At 38.2% G+C, this 12,559-nt stretch overlaps 1 protein-coding gene across 18 annotated transcripts in view; it reads right to left on the bottom strand.

The window, feature by feature from the left end:
* Nucleotides 1-12,559, bottom strand: part of MLLT10 (MLLT10 histone lysine methyltransferase DOT1L cofactor) — a 308,932-nt gene that overhangs the window by 149,956 nt on the left and 146,417 nt on the right. For all 18 annotated transcript variants that reach the window (XM_023548872.2, XM_064284905.1, XM_003410556.4 and 15 more), the window contains one exon: nucleotides 498-601. In XM_023548872.2, coding sequence (XP_023404640.1) covers nucleotides 498-601 — 104 coding nt within the window. The remainder of the gene's footprint in view (nucleotides 1-497; nucleotides 602-12,559) is intronic.

Genomic DNA, 12,559 nt, shown 5'->3' with positions numbered 1-12,559 from the left:
CAGTGAAAAACACTGGAAGAAACAGAACTGAAATCTAATGTTATGATATTGATATTGAAAGAAAAAAAGCACTAAAGTTTAAAATCATCATCTTATGAGCTTGACCTTTCACTTTTAACATTTCAAAAGTACATAGTATATATCCCATACCCAAAAAAAGAATTACAATACACTAAGTTTACCCACATCAGCTCATTTAATCCTAATAACAAAACAAAGGGTAGGTAACCCATGTCGGTATTTCACATGATATGAAACTGAAGCTTAGAGAGAATAAGAAATTAGAACTAGGGCACACAGATTGCAAATTCACTCTGGTAAATAAACACTCAATTATTAGAACCGTTTTTATTACAAATAAGTAAATCTGAACATAAAAATTTTCCCAATAAAATTTACTGTAAATAATATTTGAGTATCTAATTAAGTCTTTATCTTATGCTTTTATGTAAGGTATTTTCCAATTTCAGTTCTGTATAATGCTGGAATGTACTTACCATGTTACATGGAAAGCCTGTCGACATCCATGTTTGTTACATGTCATGCAAGCACCAGTAGCCGCTTTGCTTTCTCTTCCTTGTTCATCACAAATGTAGCAAGTCTTACAGTAGAGAAACAAAAAATAAATAAATAAAAACTATACAAGTGCTTAATATGAATCTGAATTTTACAATTATCTTCAGAAGTCAAGATCAGATTTACTATTTAACCTCCTTTGCTTCAATGAATTCCTTTTCTCTGACAATAATCTAATTTTTGCAAACAATATAAACATGAAAACATAAACAACAAACATACAGGTCACAGTACTAGTAACAATTCACGATGGCACTGTCTTACTTAGACTCAAAAAAGGAGAATGTTCACAGGCACTGAGGCCGGAAGCCAATACATGATCTACCATATCTCATTCTTTAAAACTTCCTCATCGATACTGAACTGATCCCTGTAACAAGGGTGTCAAAAAGAGGTTTATCTTCCCTCTCTGTTGGAATAAGCGAATATAAGGGCATTTGATATAGGAAGTTGGCCCCTAAGAAACAAAGGGCACCCCTTTATGAGTAAGGAAGATTTAGGCCACTCTATCTACAAAAAATTCCCAAGGAATTCCACAAGGGCTGTCATTCAGCTCTGCCAACCTGACATGCTGGGCCAGAAAGGAAGACATTTTAGCTAATACACAGGTCAGGAGTGCCCTGAGAGGTACAGATCAATGAACACTCCCAGCAGCTTCGATTGAGATCTGGTTCATTTTCCAGCTGAAAATAGCTGATAGACAGTGCCACCTTTTAATAACTCAAAACTATGGCTGTTCATGTGATAAAAGACCGAGTTATATAAATGGCATCCATGAGTATCAGTGTAAAATGAATAAAATTATCAGCTGATAATTTTATCAGTTGCACAACATGAAGAATGTAAGCAATATCACTGAATTACACATTAGAAAATTTTAAAATAGCAAATGTTTTCTTGCGTATATTTTCACCACTACAAAAAAATTACCAGTTGACTGCAAGTTGGATATACAAAAATGAATTATTAGACTGCACACAATCAGGTGATAACTTCCTAAGCAGAAACCAACTTCAAAATAGTATAACCAAGCCAACTTCAATGGGACTACATGCATTCTTAAGAGATTTTATTGCACTCTGCACTGAGGTACCCGGTAACACCATTTTGCAATATTTTACAAGCGTATAGTTGGGTTCTAAAAAGCTTAATATCTGGTTGAGTAAATGATTCCAGCTCCCTTGTTGAAAAACAGGGACTCTCCAACTGAATTAAATTACAAAAATAATTTTATACCTTCAAAAAAGCACAAGCCCAAGTTACAACAAAACCAACCCGTATACACAGAACAGGAACACCTACGTTCAAATTAAAAGAAGAAAGGATAAAAAAAATTATAATGGAAGAACTTAACATACATCTTTTAGCCCACAAATGATCAAGTAAATTAAAAAAAAAAAAAGACAAAGCAGATTGAAACAATAACATTTTACATAGCAAAAATCAGGAAAACATTCTAAAGTAACTGAACTCAAGGGGAGACACACTCTCCTCCACCAAGGAGTGACTATCCCAATTAAAGAAATGAGCTAAATTTTTAACTAATTGCTAAAGTCTGGTTGTGGGTTACTGTGATAATATAGAACCACTGGGAACCTTTACTCAGGAGTTCTTTTCTGTGGATTTTCACAAGGGGTTCATGGGGAAAATTGAAGGCGTGGAGACAAACCAGAAAGAATTTCCCTTGATGGTGCAGGCATGAAGGAGGGGATCATGTACCACTGAGGTAAAGACATGCCAAGACCTTTCTCTCAAAGGCCTTGAGACTCTGAGGAATTGCCAGCAAACCCTGTCACATCCAAAAAAAAAAAAAAAAAAACACATCCAAGGCATAGCTAAAATTCCACTGTGGTTTGGGGAAGGACAAGGAAAAAAATCTTTCAGTCTTGAGGAAGGGGCATGTAGTATGATTGATTACATTTGTGTGGCCTTTCTAGCCATGGTCTGTGGCTCCTACTCAGGTGATTGGGTGGGACTGTGTAATAGGGTGGCTGTGGCCTAGCAAGAGGATTGGTCAGTTTTGCCTTAAAAGAGAGCCGATGCCAGAGCAGAGTGGAGAATCCCAGCATTACCAAGGAAGAACAGCCAGGAGTAGAAAGTATGTCCTTTGGACCCGAGATCCCTGAGCTGAGAAGCTCCTAGAAGCAGAAGATCAAAATAAAGACAGAGAAAGAGAGAGAGAGGGCAAGCTGAAACCCTTAAGACAGTGAAGTGGTAGCAGGAGAGTGCTGGCAACAAGAGACTGCCTGGTAGGATTCCCAGCCGAGACCACACAGAGAGAAAGCTGAGTGCCTCTGGGGAGAGGCCTAGGGCCAGGAAGTGGCATGCCTGTGAGTATGAGCAAGGTTGGGAAGAGGCTGTCCTGAAGAAAGAACTGTAACCTGCGTGTTCCTGAGTCTGAATTTTAACAGTTACTTCCCTTATAATAAACGCCATAATCGTGAGTAAGGTCTTCTAGTTCTGTGTGGCCACTACAATGAATTACTGAACCCAAGAGAGAAACTGAGAGAGTGCTGTGTGAGGGGCGGGGCAAGAAAAATTCATGGCCCAAGATTTGTAACACTATAAAAGGTATTCCAGCACTGGGGGAGGGGCACTAACCTCTGTTTCTCAAGATCTTCCACAGATATAACACAGGGCCTACCAACTACTGAGGCTGGACCAAAATTACAGAGAAACTTCCACGCCCCCACAATCAGATAACAATAACACCCTAACACTAGAGGAGGGGCAAAAGTTGAACAGGGATAACTGAAAGCCGAGGTTAAACACAAACATTATGAAAGACCCTCAAACACTCTAGCCCCTAACGTAAGAACAGTACATGTTGTTAGTTGCCACAGAGTTGATTTCAACTCATGGCGACCCCATGTGCACACAGTAGAACTGTTCCATAGGGTTTTCAAGGCTGTGACCCTTCAGAAGTAGTTTACCAGGCCTGTCTTCCTAGGTGCCTGTTATGCCAATCCAGCACAACAACAAAACCCAAAGCCAGCTCAACTCCTGACTAGATTGACTCACTCCCCCACACTTAACTGCCTGAAAGAGGTATGGCCATTTCCAGGAATAAATACTATGTGCTTCAGTGTAGGGTGAGCAACCATCCTGGTTATCCCAGGACTGTCCTGATTTTGAAACTAAAAGTCCATGCTCTAGGAAATCCCTCAGTCCAAGGCAAATCAGGACGGTTGGTCACCCTACTTCGCCTCACCTGTTCTACATTAAGATGTCTGACATTCAATCAAAACATACAGGAGGTACACCCTAAAAAAAATTCCTTTGTCAGAGTCTGACCCAGAAAAGATTCGCGTGTTGGAACTATCAAACAGTTACTTTAATTTAAAATAATAAGATTAATATGTTAGAGGGTCCAATGCAAAACGTAGATATCATGAATGAACAGACAGGAATTTCAGCAAAAAGTAAGAAATGATAAAAAAAAAAAAAAAAAGTTGAATAGAAATGCTAAAAACATTATCAAAGATAAGAAAATTCTCTGTTAGCTCATTAATAGACTTTGACATAGCAGAAGAAAGAATACGTAAACTTAAATATAGGTCAACAGACAATGGCTGAATGGATAAACAAAATATGGTACAGATATATAATGGAATGGAAACCCTGGTGGCGTAGTGGTTAAGTGCTACAGCTGCTAACCAAAGGGTTGGCAGTTCGAATCTGCCAGGCGCTCCTTGGAAACTCTACGGGGCAGTTCTACTCTGTCCTACAGGGTCGCTATGAGTCGGCATCAACTCAATGGCACTGGGTTTGGTTTTTGGTTTTTATACAATGGAATACTACTCAGCCAGTAAGAGAAATGAAGTCTTGATACATGCTACAATATGGATGGAGCTAGAAGACATGCTGAGTGAAATAAGTCCATCAGAAAAGGCCAAATATTTTATGACCTCACTTATATAAATTTTTTTCTTATATAAACAGGCAAATGTATAGAGACCAAGGTTTCTTGAGGTTACGAGGGGAGGACAGAAGAGGAAAAGGGGGAGTTATCGCTTACAGAGTACTGAGTTTTGATTTCCAGTGATGGAAAAATTACATGGATTAAGGATAGGGTTGCACAGCCAATTAATGTTAAGTGCTGTCAATAAGCTGTACACCTATAAAAAGTTGATTTGGCAAAAGTTCTGTGATAGATGTATTTACAAAAGCGAAAACAAGAGTAGCTGCTAAGTCTGCTCATGTACAACCAAGCATCTCATGGGATTCGATTCCTTGGTCTGGAGATTTAGGTTCATGGTTTCATGGGACATCCTAGTTAACTGCCCTAATATCCTACTTAATGCTTTCGTTCCACCTCCTAGTTCACCGCATAGTGCCTGGGGTTTTAAAAGCCTGCAAGCAGCCATCCAAGGCACAATTGGTCTCTATGCACCTGGAACTACAGGAGAAAGAGAATCAAGAGTAGGAGGAAGAAATGGAACATGTGGCTAATTGCCTCCATGAATAACTGCCTGTTTTGCCACGAGACCAGAAAAACTGGATGGTGCCCAGCTACCATTACTGAACATTCTGATCAAAGATTCTATAGAAGAATCCTGATCAAAAGGGGAAACAGGCTGAAAAGAATTAGAAACTCTCATGGAATTCAGAATTTCTAGAGCTTTGGAAAGCTGGATGAACCTCTAAAGCTACTGCCCTGAGATAATCTTTAAACCTTAACCAAAAATATCCCCTGAAGTCTTCTTAAAACCATAGATTTAACTAGTAAAGATGTCTGCCTTCAGCACTGTGCTCTTTTAAGGTTTATCTATCTGGGATCTAACTAACAACAGCAACTCAAAGGATTAGACAGGAAATTTACAGGGCAATGAGTTTACATTAATAGAGAAGAACAACTCAGAAAAGGAAGGTGAGAATGGGTGCACAACTTGAAGAATGTAATCACTGAATTGTACATGTAGAAACTGTTAAATTATTGTATGTTCTGCTGTGTATATTCCCAACACAATTATTTAAAAAAAAAAGGGCAACAAAAGTTACACCCCTCCCCCCCCAAAAAACACAAAAACTAAAAAAAAAAAAAAAAACACAGCATGAAAATATCAAATGATGAAACATACACGTAAAAGAACTCAGGTCAACTTGAAGAGGTAGCCACTGGCTAAAGGTCGGCAATTTAAGCATCAATAAGGAGAATAATTTCCATAGAATGAAACACATCAAATACGTTTAAACCCATGAGTTCATAACAGTATTTTAAAATCAGCTAATTGGTCTTCACTGAAGGACCTAGTAAACTTACTGTTTTGAAAACTGGTAATGAAGAAAATCAAGCATGCATCCTGCCTTTCTTGTAGAACAGTACCACTGGGTAACTGAATGGAAGATCAGAAAAAGATTCTCTATATAGAAGTATTTGGCTAATAAATGAGGAGGGAATGGTAAAATAGCATTTTCCAACTCCTAAAGAAATAATGGACCAGGCATTGAGTAAACAGTTAACATCACAAAAAGAGGGATAATCAAACAGCATATGCTTCCTGATCAAAGTACATACCACCATCTACGTAACAGCGTTGCGAAAACCAAAAACAAAGAAGCAGCAAGAGAAAGCTAAATTGGAAATCCTCTAGATCAGGGACAGAGAAACTATAGCCTCACAATCTCAGTACCTGACTTTGTAAATAAGATGTTATTCGGAAATTTGTTTATTTATTGTCTATGACTGCTCCTGCACTACGAACACATAGCTTTGTACCAGCTGGCCTTACACAGGGTCACTATGAGTCAGAATCAACTCAAAAATGTGTGTCTATGAGTACTATGTGTTTTCTTTAAACAAGCAAAGGTGAAACGCAAAGTGAAAAACACACTGGTACGCTGCTGTTGTTCGCCGCCAGGGAGTCAGCTCCCAACTCATGGTGACCTCAACACACAGTGGGAGGGTGCATCATCCTCATGATTAAACCCGTTAACCCCTTGCCATCATTAGTATTACTATCTAAAGAGCTAATAAACGTAGAAAATTTAACAGTTTAAACACACAGACAATTCACAAGAATACTACTCTGATTACCTGAGAAATAAAAATAAAAATAGTTTGATTATCTAAACAGTAAACATTAAAAATGATGAAAAACTCAGTGTAGCCAATGGTGTGATAAAAGTATCATTTTCATATATTATCAGACAGTTATATAAAACTGACAAACAATGAGGCAGTATTATCAGAACTTTAGAAATACAGGCTATGACACAACAATTTTAATTCTAGATTTCTGGCCAAAAGAAATATTCCAAAACACAGAAAAGGCAAGATTTTTATCACTCTTTTAGTTATGAAATAAAATAGCTGACTGATCTTCAATATCCAATATCCAATAATACGGGAATGGTTAAGCAAACTACAACATAAACATGAGAGAGAATTTCAGTCATTCCAAATTCAGAGCCAGAGATTAAACCTGTATATATAACTCTTTTCCCATTAACAGACAAAAAAAGTTTAGAAGAAAACATACCAACATATTAAACATGTTTTTATACTACATTTTTTATTAAATGTATAATTAAATTTATCACTTACTGATGCAATCCAAAATTTGGTAATCCTCGTCATTACTGTCAAACAGTTTGAGAGTCTATGGGAGTGTATTCTATGATCCCCCAGAGAGTATATGCAGAATGCTGCATGTTATATGATATTCGGGGTGTGTATTATTCTGGGGATAGATTCTTTATGTTTTATCAGACTCCTGAAGACCCAAAAAAGGTTAAAAACTATTAGTTTAGAAAAATCTGACATGTCTTCGGAGTATCTCACCCTGGCAATCTGAATCAGCATATGTGACTTGGCATATGTACATCAAAAAGCTTTACAATTTATAGGCTTTTTTATATTTGTTTAAATATTACATTTATGGAACATGAAACTAAAGATTACACATTTTAAAGTTCCTAGACAACCCATACCTCCCCTCCCTTCCTAGAAATTAACCTCTTGATGGTATGAACAGTTTATCTAGATGAACATGGCTTCTGAAGCCAGATGATTAGACCAGGTTTGCTATTTTGAAAATTTAGAACTGGGACAACTTTGTCAATTACCTATGGGGAATGCAGCTAAAATGGCAAGTAGAATTAGAGATTACATGTAGGTAGATGAGTGAGGAGAAACAGACTATAGACAGAACAGACTCCAAAATCCTCATCAAAGATGGGTTCACAGTATCAAGATTCTGACTTTTTACTCCGAAGTCCAACTCCCCACGTAGTTGTGAGCCTCCCTATTTGTAGCCTTTCAGTCAACCCCATTTATACTTTAGCTACTTTTAGTAAATTTCATTTCTGCCTAGACAATGTCTTTAACCCTTAAATTCAACACCCTATTACAATATTGTTTCTATAAAGAAACCAAATTTGTTCAGTTTGTCTTGTTTTGATATCATGTTCCCAGTAACATAATTTCCTTTTTAAGTAAGAGTTTTTAATAAAGTCTTATCTCCTGACCAATTATACTTAGCTGATTATATTATATAAACACCTATCAATCTAAGAGTACCCAAGAAACCAAAAAAAAAAGAAAAAAACTGATGTAATTAGTAAATTTTAAGAGATATTAGAGAGTTTAATCCCACAAACAATTTTAAGCTAACTATTTCGTATTTCCATTTTCAGAAATTTAGATTGGAATACTTGCTGCCTTTGGAACTAAAAGGAGCAAAGACATGGCACTTTGAGGGAAATTGTATTGCCAATCTTCCACAGACCGTAGGCTTCTAATCCTTGAAACTGTGGAGAGAAAGACAGCAACCAGAAGTAAAGATGAACACAGAGGGACAAAACACACATAGGAAAAATAAGTTACTATTTCCTGAGAAACAATACAGAGGTGTGAGTGTATGTGTTGGGGGCGGGGGAAGGGACAAATAGGCAAAGACAAAAACAGACACCAAATAGGGAAACTGGAAATAAAACTCAGCTGAGGTACCAAAAGTATAAAGGGATTTTTTCTACAGGGATAACTGTAAAACTGTTTCAAACTACCAACTATTAGATGCTACACGATATTATACCATAATTGGTCTGGCACACTGATACTGACAGGTTTTTGTACACTTTTGCTCAAAAGTCCTGGTCATTGATTTTTTCTTTCCATATATATACATATATAGGTTTTGCTTTTCCAAATGACTCTATTCTCCAGAAAAGAAAAAAGCACTTAAGTGCTCATCTTAGCACTAGTATCAAGCACCAAGCAAAACCAAACATGTATTAGGTATCTACGAAAGCAAATATCCAATGCTTCAGTAGGAAAGTGAATTACATCTTGAGTCCTCATTATCATTTTGTTAATACACACCAACAAACAACTGGTGGACAGAAAACTTTTTTACAAACAGGGTACTAACAAGTCCCACCAACATAAGCCAAGAATTTATAAACTTAGTGTCTTTGTTCTAAAAGATGCTTCAAATAACTCACCACACACACACACTCACTCTCTCTCTCTCAGGTGGTGATGATGTACCTAGTACTTCTTGAAACTAAAAAGTCGCTCTGACTTTTCTTCCTCCCTCACCTTCTCTGCCACACAAAACTGTATCACCAGGCCCTGTCACTGGAACTTCTTACATATTACTTGAATGTCTCTGTCCCCTCTTCTTCGTAATACTCTACTACTTCAAACCCTTGTTATTATCTCTTGGAACATGGCAACCTCCTAAATAGTGTCTACGTACCTATTTATGTCTGTTCTGTCTCCCTCTCCCAATCTTCCTTCTACCCACCCATTAGAATGATGGATCTGAGCATATTCCTCCCAAGTATAAAAGCCCTTCTACAGGGATAAAGTTCAAGCTCCTTAACATGATACATGAAAATCTGGTCCTTGACAACCTCTCTCAGCATTCCACATATCACATTCAAGGTCCTAGCAATACTCTCCTTCTCCCTCACCACCATCCCTCCTTTCTCTTCCTCTCATCATACCTGCTTTTTCCCACTTCAAAGCTTTTGCTCTGTGAGACTGTAACATTAATAGCACTCATGTGCTCCCTTGCTTCTCCTCCATCGCAGCCAACACCTGGAGGCCTCTGACTCTTTAAGATACAGAAAGGCTGCAACCTTTTCTAAGACACCTTTCCTCTTCTTCCTCAACCCTATTAGACTAGGTTAAGTGAATTTTCTCTGTACTTCTAGAAGACTTGCACATATGACACTGTTCAACAATCACTGATTTGTAATAAAAAAAAAAAAAAATTTTTTTTTTGGGGGGGGATCTATATTCCTAATGCTTTCACTAGTTCTTGGTACATATAACAGGGCATTCCATAAATGTTGACTAGATGAATGGATGGATAAATGAGTGAGACGTTTAGCTCCACCATCTATCTGAACCTCATTTTTAAATGGTACCAGGGACTCTTAGAACTCCTGTTACTAAAAAAAAAAAAAAAAAATATTTTTTTTTTTTTTTTTTTAGTAACAGGAGTTCTAAGAGTCCCTGGTAATACAACATTTGATCGCTTTGACGCCAAACGAATGGTAAGTGGTTTAAAAACACCCACAGTTCCAGATGTAAAAGGCCTATATAAAGAAAACTACAAAGTACTACTACAAAAAACTAAAAAGGACCTACTTAAGTGGAAAAACATACCTTGCTCATGGATAGGAAGACTTAACATAGTAAAAATGTCTATTCTACCAAAAGCCATCTATACATACAATGCACTTCTGATCCAAATTCCAATGACATTTTTTAATGTGATGGAGAAACAAATCAAACAAAACAAATCCGGGGAAAGAAGCCCCGGATAAGTAAAGCATTACTGAAAAAGAAGAAGAAAGTGGGAGGCCTCACTCTACCTGATTTTAGAACCTATTATACAGCCACAGTAGTCAAAACAGCCTGGTACTGCTATAACAAGAGGCACATAGACCAATGGAACAGAATTGAGAATCCAGATATAAATCCATCCATATATGAGCAGCTGATATTTGACAAAGGCCCAGTGTCAGTTAACTGGGGAAAAGATAGTCTTTTTAACAAATGGTGCTGGCATAACTGGATATCCATTTGCAAAAAAATGAAACAGGACCCATACCTCACACCATGCACAAAAACTAACTCCAAGTGGATCAAAGACCTAAACATAAAGACTAAAACGATAAAGATCATGGAAGAAAAAATAGGGACAACGTTAGGAGCCCTAATACAAGGCATAAACAGAATACAAAACATTACTAAAAATGACGAAGAGAAACCAGATACCTGTGAGCTCCTAAAAATCAAACACCTATGCTCATCTAAAGACTTCACCAAAACAGTAAAAAGGCCACCTACAGATTGGGAAAAAATTTTCAGCTATGACATCTTCGACCAGCACCTGATCTCTAAAATCTATATGATTCTGTTAAAACTCAACCACAAAAACACACACAACCCAATCAAGAAGTGGGCAAAGGATATGAACACACACTTCACTAAAGAAGATATTCAGGCAGCTAACAGATACATGAGAAAATGCTCTCGATCATTAGCCATTAGAGAAATGCAAATTAAAACTATGATGAGATTCCACCTCACTCCAACAAGGCTGGCATTAATCCAAAAAACACAAAATAATAAATGTTGGAGAGGCTGCGGAAAGACTGGAACTCTTATACACTGCTGGTGGGAATGTAAAATGGTACAACCACTCTGGAAATCTATCTGGTGTTTTCTTAAAAAGTTAGAAATAGAACTACCATACAACCCAGAAATCCCACTCCTCGGAATATACCCTAGAGAAATAAGAGCCTTCACACGAACGGATATATGCACACCCATGTTTATTGCAGCTCTGTTTACACCAGCAAAAAGCTGGAAGCAACCAAGGTGTCCATCAATGGATGAGTGGTTAAATAAATTGTGGTATATTCACACAATGGAATACTACGCGTCAATAAAGAACAGTGACGAATCTGTGAAACATTTCATAACATGGAGGAACCTGGAAGGCATTATGCTGAGCAAAATTAGTCAGAGGCAAAAGGACAAATATTGTATAAGACCACTATTATAAGATCTTGAGAAATAGTATAAACTGAGAAGAACACATACTTTTGTGGTTACAAGGGAGGGAGGGTGGGAGAGGGTTATTTACTGATTAGTTAGTAGATAAGAACTGCTTTAGGTGAAGGGAAGGACAATACTCAATACACGGAAGGTCAGCTCAACTGGACTGGACCAAAAGCAAAGAAGTTTCTGGGATAAACTGAATGCTTCAAAGGTCAGCGGAGCAAGGGCGCGGGTTTGGGGACTATGGCTTAAGGGGACTTCTAAGTCAATTGGCAAAATAATTCTATCATGAAAACATTCTGCATCCCACTCTGATATGTGGCGTCTGGGGTCTTAAATGCTAACAAGCGGCCATCTAAGATGCATCAATTGGTCCCAACCCACCTGGATCAAAGGGGAATGAAGAACACCAAGGTCACACGATAACTATGAGCCCAAGAGACAGAAAGGGCCAGAGGAACCAGAGACTTACATCATCCTGAGACCAGAAGAACTAGATGGTGCCCGGCCACAACCGATGACTGCCCTGACAGGGAGCACAACAGAGAACCCCTGAGGGAGCAGGAGATCAGTGGGATGCAGACCCCAAATTCTCATAAAAAGACCAGACTTAATGGTCTGACTGAGACTAGAGGAATCCCGGCGGTCATGGTCCCCAAACCTTCTGTTGGCCCAGGATAGGAACCATTCCCGAAGACAACTCATCAGACATGGAAGGGACTGGACAATGGGTTGGAGAGAGATGCTGATGAAGAGTGAGCTACTTGTATCAGGTGGACACTTGAGACTGTGTTGGCATCTCCTGTCTGGAGGGGAGATGGGAGGGTAGAGAGGGTTAGAAACTGGCAAAATCGTCATGAAAGGAGAGAGTGGAAGGGCTGACTCATCAGGGGGAGAGTAAGTGGAAATATGGAGTAAGGTGTATATAAGCTTATATGTGACAGTCTGACTTGATTTGTA

Source organism: Loxodonta africana, chromosome 4 (genome assembly GCF_030014295.1).
Source record: "Loxodonta africana isolate mLoxAfr1 chromosome 4, mLoxAfr1.hap2, whole genome shotgun sequence".
NCBI classification, from domain to species: domain Eukaryota; kingdom Metazoa; phylum Chordata; class Mammalia; order Proboscidea; family Elephantidae; genus Loxodonta; species Loxodonta africana.
The sequence above is the reverse complement of the archived record's forward strand: the minus strand, read 5'-3'. Positions and strand labels throughout refer to the sequence as shown.